The 18,461-nt window shown below is 37.3% G+C and overlaps 1 protein-coding gene across 2 annotated transcripts in view; it reads right to left on the bottom strand.

Moving 5' to 3' along the window:
• Positions 1 to 2,815: 2,815 nt before the first annotated feature.
• Positions 2,816 to 18,461, bottom strand: part of LIN7A (lin-7 homolog A, crumbs cell polarity complex component) — a 46,434-nt gene continuing 30,788 nt past the window's right edge. The window contains exons 3-6 of one of the 2 annotated variants that reach the window (XM_066319224.1): positions 13,486 to 13,557; positions 10,947 to 11,156; positions 6,450 to 6,658; positions 2,816 to 4,918 (exon numbers count right to left, since the gene is read on the bottom strand). In XM_066319224.1, coding sequence (XP_066175321.1) covers positions 4,876 to 4,918; positions 6,450 to 6,658; positions 10,947 to 11,156; positions 13,486 to 13,557 — 534 coding nt within the window. In that variant the 3' untranslated portion in view covers positions 2,816 to 4,875. Of the gene's footprint in view, positions 4,919 to 6,445; positions 6,659 to 10,946; positions 11,157 to 13,485; positions 13,558 to 18,461 lie in introns of both variants that reach the window. The other variant, XM_066319225.1, reaches the window with a different exon arrangement.

Consider the following 18,461-nt stretch of genomic DNA (forward strand, 5'->3'; position numbering starts at 1 on the left):
GATGGAATAGGTTTGTGGTGACCTTTGGGCTCTTGTCAAAGGCAAATAGTGAAGCCAAAAGGTGGAGTGATAGGAAGAGAGATCAAGAAGTACCCCTCTTCTCTCAGATGCTCTCTTTTGAGTTGGGGCCACTCTGGCCCATCAAACTGTTCATGGCTACCTTAACATACCCAGAATTCTTCCCATGCTGCTTCAGCTAAGCATTTTGTCTTGTTCTTTCCAAAAACTGCTGTAAGAGACATGGTTTATCCTCCCAACATAAAAAAGTAACTTGTTCAGGTTAAATAATAGTCTATATTTCTGGAGAAGTATTCGTGGATATGAAATGGGAAAAAAATTAAGTATACTCCCTCTTCTGTAGTGCTGCACTAGCTACTCTGTACTTCAGAGGTTTGAACTGTCTTTTATGTTTCTTCAATCTCAACAGAAATATTATGGAAGCATCTCCCAAGATCCAGTTTTTAATTGGGCCAGTTCACAAGCTAATCTCAGGCTTCCAACTGGTCATAAGTGCAACTTATGTTGGTCTGTTTTGTGATGTCAAAATTAAAAGGTTGGGCAAGATTTACAGCTTCAGGCTTAATATAGTTTTCCTTGAAAAGAACATGAATTTGTGTCTAACATACTCACTTTGAGAAAAAACACTTAAGAGTTCTCTCAACTTGAGAACTGCTGGTGGGGAGAAACTGTAATAGGACTAATGAATAAAGTCTCTGTAAGATTGGGATATGTTTGGGTATCACCTTTTTGCAGCACAAACCAGCTTCACAAATCTCAGAGAGACCACCTCAGAGAGGAAGGAAAAGAAGAGGTACTCCTTCACCTTATCAGATCTTTATGATGTTGACAACAGGAACTGCAATTGCTGAATCATATGCTTCTCTTGTGGTCAATGAGTTGACAAGAATATGTGAAAGTGTAAGAAAGTAAATTGAAAGCTAATTAGAGATTAAACTCCTATGTAACTTTTTTCCCTCTTGGATCTTGGCTGCTCCTTTTAGACATCTGCTTTTGTAATCTATTTACTTAATCCTAGATAGCTGCACGTTTTATATTTCAGAACTGGACAAGTTTTGTTATCCCAGATCCCTATGGTAGAAGTTTAATGATTGCCATTTTTGTGCATCTGTTTGTAACCAGAAATCAAAAACAATAGTTCGTCTTCATGGTTGTAAGTATTGTAAAATGCACACACACTAGCCCAGTGTTAGGGGCGGCAGTACAGAGTTCTGCTATTAGCATTCACAGGCTGAAGCTTGTTGCCATCTGCTCCAACCAAAGCATTTTGTGAACAATACCTGTGCTGAGCTTTTAAATTTCTGAGAATGGTTCAGAACAGACATCTCTAGTAACAGGAACCTCCTTACAAACCAGAATACGTGCAAGACCTCTTGGTTGTCTGAGCTATGAATGTAGAGGTTTAGGATTAGGGAATTCAAACACTGGACTTTTTATTTATTATTTCAACACTGTGAAATAATAATGCATGAGTGCAGCAGCAACATCTCCTCAAATGCCACTATTTATTCCAAGCTAGTAGTTTAAGTTGTTTAGTAGTGGCTTTGCTTATGATCTTTTTAACAGAATGCCCTACTCTATTTTAAGATGTGTGTCAGAGACAGGTGCAATGAATTACATTTAATGGATACCTCTAACTCCTGAATTTGGAAACAGTCAGTGTAAACTCCACTGCTGGATTTTGGATGGCTGAAGGTAGAGACAATGAATTTATTAAACATATATCTAAACCTTTCTGCTAGTACAGACTGCATTCACTTCATGGACAAGCAGGGTTAACATGGGTCTGTTTGCAAGACTGTTTGAGCACATCCCTAATTCATCCTGACCTTCTCATGGCTAAGCACAATGAGCTGTATGTCTCATCAGATGTGTATTGCAGTAGGCAGCACATTCTTGCAAACTGGCTCAGAATACTCAGGTTTAGAAATCTGTTTTGTTTTACTGAATGCTGGACATGGTAACGGTCTCACTTATGGATGGACAATACTGCTTCTAGCTAATAATCCACTGCTTACACATGGAATGGTCCTTAGCACTTCCAGACACTTTTCTGCATAATTCTGAAATTCAAGCTGGCAAGCTTTTTGCTTTATCAAAGCCTATTCTTCAATACCTTATAAAGTGTCAGTCAGATTAAATGTCACAAAGAAAAACTATGGCTAGCACAGCAGAGCCATCAACTTCACTAAGTAAATGTCACCAACCCCGAATCTCTATTATTATTATATCCTGCATCTGGATCTTTGGTGCAAGTGAACATGATGCAAGAGTGTGTAAATACTCTTTTAGTTACTGTAATAAAGAGACAAAAAAGGCATCTTGGATCTCCTGCCTCAGTTTGCTGCCACTGCAGAGAAATGTGAGGGAGCCCCAGAAGTAAATATAGGCAATAAAACTCACTAAGTTGACTGAAAGAATATCAATTTAGTGTAGTGTAACAGCAAAGGCCGTGAGACCAAAGTTAAAATACAATGCACAAATACCTGCAGACCTACATGTGGAAAGGCTTGTCTTCCCTGCACTTCTTCTGGATATTAATTCAGCTGTGCACATGTGGAAGTATCATGCTGAATCAGGACTAAATACATTTAAATCATAAATGAAAATACTGGCTACAAGCAAAACCATATCACAGGCTTAGGGACAGTGGTTATTCTGTGATTAAGTAGCTGTATGTTTTATTGATCAGTAAGGGGCATGAAAAGCAACAGAAAGTTATTTCTTCCTGTTTCCACTTCAAAGTCATCGACAGTTCTTACTGTTAAACGTTGGCAAAGACTAGAATGTTAATGTTAATGTGTATAAATAATTTATTGAATAATAATATATGAAAATGAATTTTATATGCTTCTCTAGATGAATGAGAGTCCATTATTAAACTTTATTAATTAGCACATTCCACTCAAATTTTTTGGGGAAGAGGAGGGAAGGAGGTGGAGAGGCGGTTTGGAAAAATGCAGTACAGTGGGCTGACTAAACCTGAATACTTGGTCTCTGAAAATGCAGCTATCAGTGTAATTCAAATTGTAGTGATGAGATACAGAACAGTTATATGCAGTCATAATAACAACTTATATACCATCAATATTAATAGCAATGCCTGTTTGAGAACAGTTTTAAAATAGGTACGTACAATTTTATTAAGTATAAAAAGACACCGTGCAGAGCACAATACAATATATTTCATCTTTAGTTCTGGTAGTTCTCAAACTCCACTGTCTTAATTGATATTGTCACCAATGACCACTGAATATAATTAGCTCTCTGTATAAAATGATGCTTCTCTAGATGAATTCATGCTGTTTGGTTTTAAAAACACAGTAATTTCCTTTCAATGGCTACTTACACTGATCAAACACTGTCAAGACTGTTGGCTAGCCTGCATTTGGTTTCTAACATATCCTATGATACTGCCAATTTCCCGTTTTGCTTCGTCTCTGTTTGAGAATGGATCCTCCAATATATTAATTTTCTGACTTTGTTCCTAGTTCACAACCAGAGCTCTGTTTCTGACCATTTCTATAATTCATTCCTCACATTACTGAACTTCCACTGACATCAGCAGGAGTTTTCAACATGCAATGACTGTATGGTTTTCCCTTAATCCCCTTTTCTCCCCCAAATCTTTTCTAACGAAGCACAGAAGGCATGTAAAAATGATCTTTTTTTTTTTTTTTAGAATTTGGGGGTCCATTTTCTTATCTTCTTGAAAGCAGATGACATTTACAGCCTTCCAGCTTTGACTATCTTCTTTGGAAAAGCAGACATGTAAACTTAAGAACTTACAGATTTTGCTTGCACATTCCAATTTGGTTTAAATTAAAAAAACCCAAAACCTCAGAACTCTAATTTCAAATTGATTTAAATGATAATGTGTTAGTCTCAAAAGAAAAAACTTACACTTCCTCCTCTCTAAAATATATTAACATTAGACTGGAAAATAAATTAAACAATACAGAAATGCAGAGATTATGCTATCACAGTAATATCTGCCAAACAAAGCTCGGTCTTTTGCTAACATTAGCTTACTACATTTGCAATACATGCTAAGCAAAGACCCTACTTCTCTAATAATTACATTCAGACAATATATATTTTATGGAATAAATATATAATATATCCAGTTATAGATTTCTGAATAGTAACTATAATAGATACAAGCAATACCTACGTTTAAAAATACAGTTCTAGGCTTCCCTAACTTTACTACTAATAAAATTAAAGTTGACCTAAAACTTTCTCACTCTGTTGATGCATAATAAAATATATGGAAACACCAAGAGTAAAAAGCCAATTGCTTCTACAAATGGAATACTTTATAAATATAGTAAATTGCTATTTCCAGAGGGAAATCTGAAAATTATAAACAGGAAGTTAGGTTAAAACAGCTCTACAATATATAGTACAAAGTGGTTATGAAGCGTGATGTACGAATTCGATGTCTGTGACAAAATTTTTAACTGATGTTTTTCAGTTTTGGAGATAACTCTAGAGAGAAAGATCCTGCTCTCAAAAGCAGCCCATCTTAACCTCCTTCAACAAAACTTTTAGTGACTAGAGAAAGCCAACTAGAAATTTGTCAGAGTAAGGAGTGCAACATGAGATCAAACAGAATTATTTGGAAGCCCTGGACTTCGCTGTTTCATAGGGTTTACCAATCATGCTGTTGTCATTAGGAACAGAGTCACTAAAAGGTATCTGTGACTGCTGAGTGCTGAAAAGCCTTATCATGATGGTTCCCTCCCTATGGCTCACTTTAGTCTGGTTCTGTACATTCTCCAGATGAATTCTGTTTCATGTTCCTGTAGTTGTTTGCTTTTGCTGGGATACTAGAATACAGCTCTGGTTGCTTGATTACTGAACTCTTGATTGAGGCTTCTTCTTTCTTGAGAACAACCTAGAATTAAAGAAGCACATTCCTCAGAGCAAGCACAAAGAATTGGGAAGTTAAGCTGCTGGCTGTCTCTACCTGCCGGCTGTCTTTACCTGCCTTTCTCCTCTTTCACTTTAAAATCAGCAAAATTTCCCTACTTGCTAAGGAAGTAACTGAAAAAATTTAAAAACTTCACGTGTATGTCTGTCTCCAGCAATAGCCTTGTTTTAAACAGAAACCCCAAACTCACTTCATGAAATACTACAGTTTATACTTCTTGTCTGAGTTAAGGCTCTGAAGTGGGCTTCAAAACCTTCTCAGGGCCCTTGTCTGCATCAACAAATCTGGCATTCTGGTGGTCACAGGACAGGGTGCTTACGAAGTGTTTTCTCCTGAATTCCAACAGAGGTCAGTGTCAATACTAATAAGCATGAAACCATCACTGGGAACTTCAGATTTTGACCTTTGGGGGAGTTTTCTAAGTCACTTGTTGACTCTTTAGTACATGCATACTGTTTGGGAACAAACAGCTATGAGATGAGGGTTTGGATGTAAATCATTGGGACATGCTTCCTACTTGATTTTACTTAGGCTTATGGAGCATGTCTATAAGTGTATTCATAGCACAAACTCTCACTGACTTCAGAAAAACTGCATATACAGAGTATTTCTGAACCTCACATACCACGGGGAAACTTGCAAGCCTCTTGGCAGCTATTGTGATATTGAATGTCAGTCAAGAGTGAATGAAATACTTCCTACCAAACTGTATCCAAAAGCAAGCACTTACAGGTACTCTGCAGAGTAACCTGAATGAAGTTTGGGTCCCCTGTTGCAAGGAAGAAGCTTGGAAGACTTTTCTTCACCTACCACCAGCAAATCTTGATGTTTTATTGCAGAATGGCAACAGACTAGTTGAAAGTGCTTTAAAGTATCTAGATTGGGTGGCATGTTCTTATTTGTCTGCTCTGGTTGTTAATATAAAAAAAATGTTCCCAGGACTTCTTTCACTTGCAGGTAAGCCAGAAGCGCTCAGTGGCTTTTGATCTCAGGGTTATTAGCTGGAAACTGGCTCCAGAATTTGCTAGTGCCTTTAACCTCTTTTCAAAATGCATTTTTACTGGGAAAAAATCATCTGGAAATGTACCAAAGAATAAGCTCTGCTCATCTGCAGTAAGTGCTGGCTGGGCCCCCAAGGGTACCTCTAGGCCCCTGACTGTCCCCCTTGGGGCTCCCCCCATCCTATCCACAGCTCAGGACCTCATGTCAGCCCCTAGGACCATTACCCCCTGCCCCAGCATGGCCAGTTTCCAGCTGCCCATGGCCCTGACCTGCCCAGCCATGGGGTCCCACTAAACTGGGCCACCTGTGGGCTCATGTCCCAGCCTGTCTCTATCCCCAGGCAGGTGCCCAGGCATGGGGCTGCCCTGCTCCTGTCTGGAACTGAGATGGGCTCTGGCACCAGATGCTCTCCTGACAGACCCCTGGAAGCAGCTGGCCCAGGCTGGGTGCTGCCAGTGGACTTCAGGGAAGAACAATGAATCCTCTCACCTACGACATATGGTTTTGCTGTGTAGTCTGCTGCTGTTGCTGCTGCTGAATGAGCAATTGCTGCTGTTGCCGGCGCCGGGCAGTTCTCAGTTTCTCGAAGCGAGCCTCCATCTCCTCCAGCACCTTGGGCGTGTAGCGCACCACCAGCTTCACGCTGTCCTTGGCCGCCTTCAGCAGCTCCACCGCCTTCTCGTGGTGCTCTCCTTCCACACTCTGCCAGCAGGGAGAGCAGATTGAATAGTGAAAATGGTGCTTTGGTCTAGGGCCGTGTCTTTTTCATATGGAAAGCTTGTCAGAGTTTTACATAGTTTCCATACCTTACATTTTTTAAGGGACCACTAAAAAGGAAGTGTTAAGTAAGACTTATGCACTGCTGGGCATGTATCAATTTTCAAGCCCTGATTTCTATGCTATTGTTGCTTGGAACAGTAAATTTCCAAAACAGGGAAGCGACTTGGCTGTAAATAGAGTATTCAATTTCTGCCATTAAGTGGACTGGCTGGAGTCATATGCTTTTTAGGCATGTGTATTGTTATGCACCTTAAGAAAAAGGGAAAAAAATTTCTAATGGTGCATGATTGTCCATGTGTTATAAGATGTATTCAAAAAAATAAAAGTACCTCTTTTCTTTCTGAAAAAAACCCAACAGCCTGAACAACTGCAGCCTTCACATGGATTTTAGATCATCTAAAAATAAGTATTTTTCTTCCCACTTAAAATAAATCAAAGTTTTACTACCTGCTGTGTTTTAAAAACTCTTATGTACACCATACTTTTGGAAATATAAGTCTCCCCTTAAGAGAAAGTGTACAAGATTTGGCATTGTTTTGTACTTCCTTTTTTGCTTGTAAATCATGGTCAGGCACGGACATTCAGAGGAAATGAGAGGATATTCAGTGGTGTCATTTTGGTTTTGCTGTGCAACAGCATGAACTTAGAACAGGCTTTGAATAAACATTGTAATCTCCCAAGCTACGTGAAGTAGAAATATTTGTTTGCTTTCAAAGTGCTGGATGGGTCTTATTGACACCAATAAGAAATTGTGATTGTTTTTTAGGGGAATAACAAGATGGTGTGTTTTAATACTTCATTCAACAACCTAGCAAACTGCCTTTAATTCATGATTGTTTGTTTTCTCTCCTGTTTGTCCCCAGCCTTGTTCTTCCAGTTTAGACAGTATTTTCTAATTAGAAATGAAGGGTTTGACTTTGCTGCTATCCAGGTCAGTGGAAAACTCCCATTGATCTGAATAGTAATGATACAGAATTAAGCCTAATGCTCTGAGCTATAAGCAAAGAGGGGGAAAAAAACAAAGGGAAACATAGCACTGGTAAATACAAATCCTGCTCTCTGAACACACCTCACTCAGTCTTGACAATCACAGTTTTCAGCTGTTACTAATATGATTGTTATACTTGCTCTTAATGTCTTTGCTGCTGCTTGCACTCCAATTTTCAAGGTATTACAAAAATTTTACCTGCTTAACAACAGCTGCACAAGAGAAATAGTAGAGGCCATTGGAGTGGGGAAAATGAAAGGGCAAAGGGAGTTTTGCTGTTGGAATTCTTCTGCCTCTGCAAACCTCTAAGGCTGTGCTTGACAAAGGACTCCTGCTGGTATTGGTCATTCCTATACAAGGTACTTTGCTGACTGGATTATGCTGGTGGGGGACATTGCAAGGATCTGACACACTCGTTTTCCTTTAGAACTGCCCACCAAATGGGTAAAATTGTTTTGGAAAGTATATATGTACTTAACATGTAATTTTTTATTACATATACTTATATACACTTATTCCTTTTTTCTATTATTGCACCGGCAGATTGTGTCAAGGAGGAGGATGCAAAATACTATAGAGACAAGAACAGCTGAAAGAACTGCAGATATTGTGTGGGCAAATACCAGCCATTACTCTATCCTGGTTCACAGACTTGCCATAAATCTGAAAGAAAAAAAAAATCTTTTTCCTGAAGACAAAAAGAAAAAATCTGTTAGCCCACAAGCTGGGAGACAGAGAAGAATATTTCTATTAGGTATCTCTAAACAAATACTTGGTTGACAAATTAGTCATTTAAATCTATTTTGCATCCTTTTGTATCTGACTCACACAAGGTATTTGACAAATGCAGAATCTTTGCCAGATATCAACAGGCAAGTGTTTTTGTAGAGCCATCTGCAGGGTTTACTGCTTTCAATTTCCTTTCTTTTTAGGGGATGTGGGACAAAAGTATGTAACAAAATCCCCAGCATAATGAGAAAACACTTTTTTTTAAACATGCAGTGAAACAGCTCAAGGAACACTCTTCCCCAGTCATGCTGGGATAACAAATCTGGATTCTGAACACACAGCTCTAATTTTATGTTGCTAATTATGAAGTTGGATAACCATCAGTGATTGAGCACAAACAAGTTACAGATATTTAAATTTCATGTCCCACCACTGAGCTGTCTGTTCTACTGCACATACTGTATATTATTTGCTTTTCTCCAGCTAAATTAAGAGAATCACAGACTGAATTAGTACCAATGAACAATGCTAAATTTAATTTTTTTTTGTCCCATCTCAAGCTGTCTGCAAAAAAATAATCACTGCTATAATTTTTGCCTTTTTACAAATTATATTGTGTGGACTAAAGCTCAGGACTGGTTTATGAACTGCTGCTGATTACTGTGAGGGTGGCAATCTGGAACAGATTGCCAGAGAATTTGTCGATGTCCCATTCCTGGAAGTTCAAAGTCAGGTTGGATGGGGTTCTGAACAACCTGCTCTAGTGGAAGGTGTTCCTACCCATGGTAGGGGGTTGGAACAAGATAATTTTTAAGGTCCCTTTCAACCCAAACCATGCTATGATTCTGTGACTATTTCAAGTATGCAACTTGAATTCAAACTTTGAATTCTGTTCTTTAGACTCTAAATACAAAATTATTCCTCTTTCATCTCTAAATCAACTTTCTCATGTGTCCACAAGTAATTGGGAATTTTGAACTGTGTTTTTTGCTTCATTACCTAAATATATATTCTAGAGCACATGCATCAAATTTTTGACTGGAGAATCATAAAATAGAGGTGACAAGAGGGTCAAATTCAATATATCTTGACATCTGAATGTTCACCACTTTCCGCTCTGGTCTTTGCCTAGACACTGTTGACAGTAAAATGATTTTTCAAGAACCATTTATCAATTAGTAAATTGAAACTATTTTTGTCTGCCTTTTTAATCACTTGTTAAAAGAAACAACAAAATTCTTTGATCAACTTTAAATCAGTGTTCAGACAACCAACTTTCCTTAAATATTCTATTTATTTCTTTTTTGGGGAGACTAAATAATCTTTTCATTGGGTCTGCTTTCCGTTCTCATTGCTATTTGGTACAAGCAAGTTTTCAGAACTAGTGCTTCTCTTTTGAGACCATGATAGTTGATAGAAGAAATGGTAAAAAATCTGTCTGAAGTGTTACACAAATATTTTGTTACAAGAGAAAGAGAATGAGAGAAACAGATGAAAACACAGAAACATTTTTATTGTTTATGGGCCTGCAACAAAGAAGAAATTTAAGTTTTAAAGTCTTAAGATTTCTCAATGGACTCAGAAACTGCTACTCTGTGCCTCTGATGCATTTAAATACAAGGTCAGAGGGAGGTTTGCATGGAAAAAGACGACATGTTCATAAAGGGAAGGGTAAGGTTATATGAATGATTATCCTTATCTTTTCAGTACTTTACATTCCTTTGTGAAAGAGAACACAAAGCAAAATGAAAGGCAGAATTTGACCCATATCATGAAGTCAGAGCCTTATGTGTCCTCTATTCCAACAGCCCATTATTTTTTACCTCTATATTGACATTCACAGTGGAATTACTACAAAATACTCCTTTTTTTTTTTTTTTTCACATTTATGTGAAAAATGACCACATAAAAAAATGTACCTTTTTACCAAGCATACATGCTCCCTCTATGGGAACATTTGTGCAGCTGATTTGTCTGACAAAGATATCACAGCTGGATGAATATCACTAAAAGAAATCTAGAATGTACCCTCCACTGCTAATCAGTACCAAATCTGCTTACCAAATTTCTTTCAATTTTATGTGTTAAATGGCCTTGAACGTCACAAGACTACACAAGTGCCACTGTATCATCACTGTGCTTGGAAAGGGCTGTGTGCCTCAAGGGCTATGAAATGAAAGAACGACAGTCTGTTATTAATCTTTTACTGCAAGAGGAATTTACAGAATTATCAATTAAGGATATAGGTTCCTCATAAATTAGTGTAGATTTGAAATGAAGCTCTTTAAGCACTCTCCACTACAACAGAAATTGTAATGGCACAAAATTGTTGGTGGAGCTGTGCCTCACTACACCACAAACGCACACTGAAGGGTCTCTCACAGAACTAATTATTTTTGTTTCATGAGGCTGCATTTTAAATCATGACATTAGAACAGCTGTGAAAAATGAAAATCCAGATGAAAATGAAAGCTCTATCAAATTTCCACATACCACTCCATTAACTGAAAGCAGCTGGTCCCCACGTTTGAGCCCACCATGCCTTTCTGCCACTCCTCCAGGAATGATGCGAGAAATATAAATAGGTGAATTCTGCTCCTTTCCTCCCATGACATTAAAGCCCAGCCCTTCCTCAGTCTTTGGCAGCTCCACCACTCGTGGGTGTGAATGGCCTTCACTTGCAGCAAATGCAGCAACTGTTGCCTGGAAGAAAAAAAATTATTGATTTGGCTATTTAGGGGGAACAGTGATAGACATTTTGTTGTTCATTTGCAGGAAGAACTCCTGCAAATTTCAGTACCTGACATTTTCTGATAATCTGAAAATATTTTAAAATCATCAAAGTTCTATCCCAATGCTTTTGAAATAAAGGAATAAACAGAGGAACAAAGACTTTAGGTGACTTTTCAAAGACAATGCAGAAAGTTACCAGCAGAGCCAGAAGTAGGCAGAAGAAGCCTTACTCTGTGGTGGTGCACCCTTATGATCATTAGCGCATTTCCTCTTTGCCTTTTCACAGGGAGAAAATTTATTCCTGTAGGATAAGATAAGGGGATCTCTAATGTGTTCCTAGTTGAAATAAAGTGGATGAACTGAATTGTTAACTCTCTGCTTTGCTTTCAGAGTTATGGAATTATTTATTTTTATATCCTCAAATTATATTCTTAAATTAAAAGTTTAATTTATAATCTTTTTGAGATCTTGCAAACCAAATAACTTCTGGAACAGGAATAGGAGTTTTATTATATAATTCCAAAACTTTTATTGAAAAATTAAAACTTAAGACAACGACACATATATAAATCAATGAGAAAAATATCTAGATTGTTTAACTTATTCCAGAAGAAAAAAAAAAAAAAGCAACATACTGTAAAGCTTGCATCCAGGAAAATATTACACTTATACTTGATTTTTCACTACAAGCATTTTCTTACTTATCAGTCTTAATAAATCATTAAGTAAACGTTAAGAAAATATTTTATAGCTTTTAAAATGTGTTTTTAGTTCAAACTGCTTGAACAATTTTGCATTGCACAAATATTTTTCAGCATCCTATAATGCTTATGCTTAATAGAAGCTAGTGGATGATGTGACATAATGGAGCATTCTCAGTTACATGTTTTTGCACATGCAGAACTTGTCATCATGCATACATATTATGTCAGACATGAACGCACTAGGAGAATGAAATGCAGACAGCCCAGAAATAACCAGGAAATATTGCGATATTGAAACATTGCTCTGTAACCTGCTGTTCTATATGAGTAAGAAATGAGAATGGGAAACATTAATTGGACTTCTCCCCATTTACTAAATAACATAGCAATAATTTCTATGTTTATCTGCAGTGTAAACAAATCAGGATTTCATATACACATTTCTCTATATAGAATCAAAGATCTTACAAATTAACATTCACTGTTAGTTTTCAATTACAAGGCTAAAATCAGAAAAATAACCTACAGAAAAGAAAATCCTATTTAACATGGAAAATATACTGCAATTTACACTATATTAGATTATTTGAGGCTATTATAGAGCTTGCCTCCCTAAAATACTCTTAAATGATTTTGTAACATACTCTCAACCTTCATCTTCTGATACAGCTTTAAATTAAAATCGCCGAACATAAATATTTAATGCTAAGAGATCTTAGTTCCACTAGGACTTCAGGGAGTTTATGTTCATAGGAATGGGACCATAAAGAAATCTCTTTAAAAATATTTATGGGTTTGCAAGTTATTTTGCATAAAATCTGCTATGCCACATAAAAGACAGTGTTTTGTGCAAAATGATAATGGGAAAAAGGAAGGCATGGTGGATCTCCTTGTTTGGAAGCATCTATTTTTGTGCATGTTATGAAAATACAGAGCATATTTCATACTGGCACACAGAATGGGTTCTTTCATGGTTGTGTGAATTCCCTTATCATTTCAGTAGCAGCAGTAACGTAGCTGTCATTGTCTTAGGATATAAGAAAGGCAGGTCCACATGGACAAAGAGACAATATATTTTATTAAAAAACAGGCAATGTATCAGAAAGGCTTACATTTAGCTGTGGAGTCAATAAAATGTTGATCAGGCCATTTCTGCCACTGTTCATCCTTATCACTTGCTCAGTACCTACAGCTCCCATTAGTTAAAAGAGGATTTTTAATTGTTTAGTTTCTACCTCCCAAATAACTGTGTCCTCTTTGGATGAGACATATGGGAAAACAGTCCATTAAAATATTGTTTGTTGCAGGCAGACTGCTACAGAAGAACCAGTCGATTTGCTTTTGCAAAGCAACTTTTCAAAAAGCATCATACTCCATAAAATCATTCTCTTTTCTTAAGCTACAGAAGCAGCATAAAGGTTGAAATTTTCCATTATGATTGTTACCTGGGAAGTAGCACTGGTTCTAGACTCTGGGCTGCCACTGATGTCTAAATTTTCTTACAGTGTACACACGAATACCTGAAACACACACGCGCACAGTCAATTACTAGATCACTTTGGTAACACGTATTTCAACAGCTGCACGTATCCTACCTTTGCAGTGGCCCTGGCTCGGAATTCGGGGCAGCCATTAACAGTTATGGTTTCATGCATGTATTGATACACCTAAAATGTTCATGAAAATAAAATGAAATTAATTATAGGAGCAAAGCAAGGACTTTATATTAACCCAGACAGGAGAGGCCCTTTCCCTCGTAGAACTAGCTTTCATTAATGCTGTATTCACACAATCACAAAGCGAAGTGTCTGCTAAATTTGAGCATGCTTGGCTTAACAGAGCATCAGTCTGTGTTTCCCACAATATTTTCCAAACTTAACTTTACATCTCTCAACACAGCTCCCTTCCATTCTCTAGCAAGTATTTTCCCCAAACCAGAACAGTTAAGTCCTGTAATTTCGTGTTTCCAGGCAACTGACTTGAATGCAAACATCTGAACTGACCTGAGTGGTGTCTCAGCCTCCAACAATGGCTTCTTTGGTCTCTGAACTTTCTTATGAACCAAAAGACTTAGGAAATTGATGTTAAAAAAATATGTAAGCTGCTCAGCATACAGAAGAAGAAGAATGCTGCTCAGCTGAAGAATGGAAGTGAAAATAGTTCTGGAGAAAGGTCATAGTACTACCTTTCATCAGCCATAACTAGGAATACTGAGAAGGGGTTGACAGTATGGTAGGTCAGGTCAGACATGGTCAATGAGTAAGATTATCCTTTAAAAAGAAATTGTACATACACATAAATTACATAAAATCAACACTGCCAATATATATAACTTTCTGTCATTTTGGCCCACTTTCCTTGGCCCTTAACTCCCCCTTTTAAACCTCTGCAGTAACGAGAAAGGAAAAGGCTTTGTCGTACATTGCCTTTGATCTCTAGATTTGTCACACTCTCAGAGGAAAAGTAACAACGAAAGCTTTGATACTAGCCAGTTATTTTGTAAGCAAACTTTAAAAATAAAAATATTTATATAAAACATACAGAAAGTTTTTTGGAAGACAAAGGTGAATTCAAACAAACCAAACCTTTTCTTTAACTTTCTTCTAAAACCACCAAACTTAAAAAAAAAGTTCCTACGTGTCACTGATTTACTGTGGGCATTTTTGTGACCTAATTCATCAGAAATTTTGTCGTTTCATGTGCTTTATGTCTCAGGCTGCACTGTTCATCAGATAGAACCTTTGCTGTTACAGTATTTTAGTTTTCACAGCAATCTCCTTAGGTTCCTTGAGGAGTACAGACTCAAATGTACTTTCAGAAATATATTTACCTTTCACTCATTTTTTGATGCTTAACAGAAGTGCCAAAACTTTCCTCTTTGGTAATGTGAAATACTTTGATGGAGAAGTACTTAACTGACCTACAAACAATGACTTGTCCCATTGATAGACAGAAGTTCCCCATCCCCCTATCCTGACGACTTGTTATATGCAGTACCATAACGATCCATCTCTCCCCACTGAGCCTCTTAATACAGAACTTAACACACTGACAAGCATATGCTGCAAACGTCTGAACAGAATTAAGATTTGTGGCTCATTTCTGACTTCAGTGGACAGACATAGTGTTAATCAAGCACTCTTAAGTAGTAAAATGTTTGGGGATGACTGATCCCCAAACCTTTTTTCTTGGGGTTTCATACATAAGGAAAAGGCAAAAAGGAAAGGAGATAACAAATGTGATACATTTCAGAGATCTAAAACATGACAGACACTCCCACAATACAGCAAAAGATTGTTTGTCTTGACTACTGTCAGCACACACATCATTCTAGAACTGAATTCAAAAAAATCTGGGCCAATGAAGAAAACTGAGACAAGGGGAGCATGCTGAAAATCTTCCTGGCTTTCTCAGTTCAAAATGAAATCTTGCTTCCTTTGGGAACATGGACACTGACCACACCAGAATACAGGATTTTGCCCTTATTTGTAAACAATTGGTAAAAGCAAGCTCTTTTATAGTCTCCAAAGCATTTCTGGTTCCTTATGTTTTATTACTGCATGATACCATTATAAAAATGGGCTGAGCCTACATACTCAGCATTATACTGCACAGAACAGTTCAGTGTTTATTGCATTATGTTGTAGGACATATTATTATGTAAGAAGTATTACTACATTATATCACAATACTGTGTAATTGCAGAAATCAATCATTACATACTTGTTTCTTCAAAACCCATAGTGTACCGAACCACTAAAAATGCTGTATTTTCTTCAAGTTCCCCTTCATCTTAAAACATGATTGCAAATTCTACATACTGTTTTTGCTTGCACAGCTTTAAATGTTGTGGTTTGCTAAAACGTCTAAAGGCATATATTTGAATGTTGAACTGTTATGACATTAAATGACTTCGAAAACAGATCACAGTATTTCACATAGGGCAAGAGAGTTCTTTAAAATATTCATGACTAAGGTCGATTATCACGAAGGTGAGCTGATAATGATATATTCATGCCATTGTTTGTTAGGTTTGAAGTCATATAACTTTCTGTTGACTGCATCCTACCAGTATCTAGCTGGTAGACTTTTTAATATCCAGTATCCTGGTAACTAACTTTATAATGGTGAAAAAACAGACTAACAAAGTGTGTGAGTAAATTAGTAAGATAAAAAAATAATCCAGCAGCTCAAAAACTTCTGGAAAAATATGATCAATAGTGTAATATAATCCTTGGGTAATCTTTAAATTCTCAATGCTAACAGATTTTTAACAGATGTTCTGCAAAGAGTTATTAGTGATTGTGGTATCTAGAGCACAGTTCCTACAAAAAAAAGTGTCCTGCATGTCAGATCTCACTGTCTATAAGCAACAGATGCAATCAGTCTTGAATATTTGCTTCAGGCATTTGTAAATCTAATTATCCTATTTGACTGTTAAATAATGCTTAATGTAATTTGACTTTAAGAATGATAAAACGCATACACCCACATAACTTTCTTTTCACTAATTCAGTTTGACAACTAAACACAGATTAATTGTACCTGTTCCACCCAGCCCCTTAAACTCTTTGTAGGGTTCATATCTAATCAGGGCTCGTTTTCACAATGCACTGAAGTCCATAAACAAACGTTGTTTGTTTTCCTATAGCCACACTAAACCCTTTATCTGTGCTGTTCTCAGCACCACCTTAACCATGATTTTAGCACAAGAAATCCATTCTGCTCCCTCTTCTACATACACAGAACACAGAAACTGAAAATCTCTTTGTTCTCAGACTGAGTAAGGTGGCATTTAAATCCTTCTGGTATGGAATATAGCTTCTTGTTCAATCCACTCTATGTGACAAATAATTCAAATGTATTTAAAAAATCTCTTCTTTCAATTCCTACTATTATCTGTACATCTGATTATATTTTTAGCATATAGCAATTCTCCTGAATCTAATGTCATCTTTAAGATGACACCTGTATAAGATCTACTGTAGATTTCTTTACTTAAACAAAATACCAGTCAGTATAGAAAAAGACAAAGGCACAAATTTTAATTTAATACATTTGAAATTCTCCTCTCTAGGATATTTACTAAAAGAAAATTTTAAAACAGTGAACTTTGTCAACTCTGATTGACGAATCATTTTGAATGACATCATTGTATAGTATGATCAATCTGAAGAAAGAAAATTAACATATGACAGAATCACAGACTGGTTGAGGATGGAAATGACTCTGGAGGTCATCTCATCCAACTGCCTTGCTCAAGCAGGGCCACCTAGAGCCAGTTGCCCAGTACAGTAACTAGATGGCTACTGTATGTTACTAACTTGAAAAAGAACGTATCTACTTTTGTATGTACAGCTAAATATTTTTTGAGTGTCTGTAAGTATACATGGGTGTTTAGTAAAATTACATACTGACAGACTCCCTCCATGCACAGTCTGATGATCTAGCACCTAGGGAAAGGAGCTTCCACAATTCATTAATAATAGAGATTAATTTACAGGTGAAATGTCAATGTTTCAAGACAAACCTGCAGCTGGAAGGTAAATGGTAATGTTACAGATCATTTCTCCCTCAGGGATTTCTACCAAAACTGTGAGTCTCTGTGTGCTGCGTGTTCATTGGGTAAAGGCATGCTGCAGAGAGGGGTTTGTTCACACAGATTTCATTTGTGCTGTGGAGCAAGACGTACTCGGCTTTGTTTTCTCTTTCCTGTGGAGCACAGAATACAACACTCCCACCAAGTATGAATACAGACCTCAGACTTTTTTCAGCTTCTGCAGGTAGTCTCCTCAGACATAACCTAAAGTTATTCTCCCACACTACTCAAAGATTACAAAAAGAGTGAGGGAGGTAAATTACAGTTAGAAAATTTGAACTTGGAAGTGAGTCCTCTTTGCACTGTGTCAGCTCTCGCAGGCACAAAGAAATGCACATTTTATTACCTCTCCCAGCAGGAGCTGTAGTGAGTCAGCTGCAGCAGGTATTATTGTTATGATGATGGGCCTCATCCCCAGCATTCAGCTGGGAGGCAAAGCAGCTGGTTTAAGATTACTGGAGCGCAGGAAGGGGAGCAGCCTTACAGGTACTTTAGGAGCTAGCTGCTTACCAAAAATTACTCCACACAGACTCATAACAAAGCAGCAAGCTATTTAAGCCTAGCTATTTAAGGCAACGCAAAGCTGTAGAAGGTCCAGGAAAAACAGTGCACTTAGCAGCCTGTTTCGTAAAGGTGTCTAGAAACAGTATTCTGTTTACAACCTGAATGATGCAGCATCTTTTCTGACGAATTCTCTAAGACAGAATTTAATTACACTATTTTATTTCATTATCTTCTGTAAGAGGTATTTAATGATTCATCCCCTGATGAAATGTGTAATTTTAAGTACAACTGTACCTACAATAATGATGCTCAACTTTAGGACAAGCTGATCTGAACACCAGAAGGGCAGAGGCATGAGGCAGAAATAATTTTACAGCAACCAATAGGTGCTCAGAAACTCCCATAAACACAATCCAAGACAGAGTACATTGCAATTCAGACCTATGACACAGCAAGCCCAGACACAGT

The sequence above is a fragment of the Sylvia atricapilla genome, chromosome 5 (genome assembly GCF_009819655.1).
Source record: "Sylvia atricapilla isolate bSylAtr1 chromosome 5, bSylAtr1.pri, whole genome shotgun sequence".
Classification (NCBI taxonomy): Eukaryota; Metazoa; Chordata; class Aves; order Passeriformes; family Sylviidae; genus Sylvia; species Sylvia atricapilla.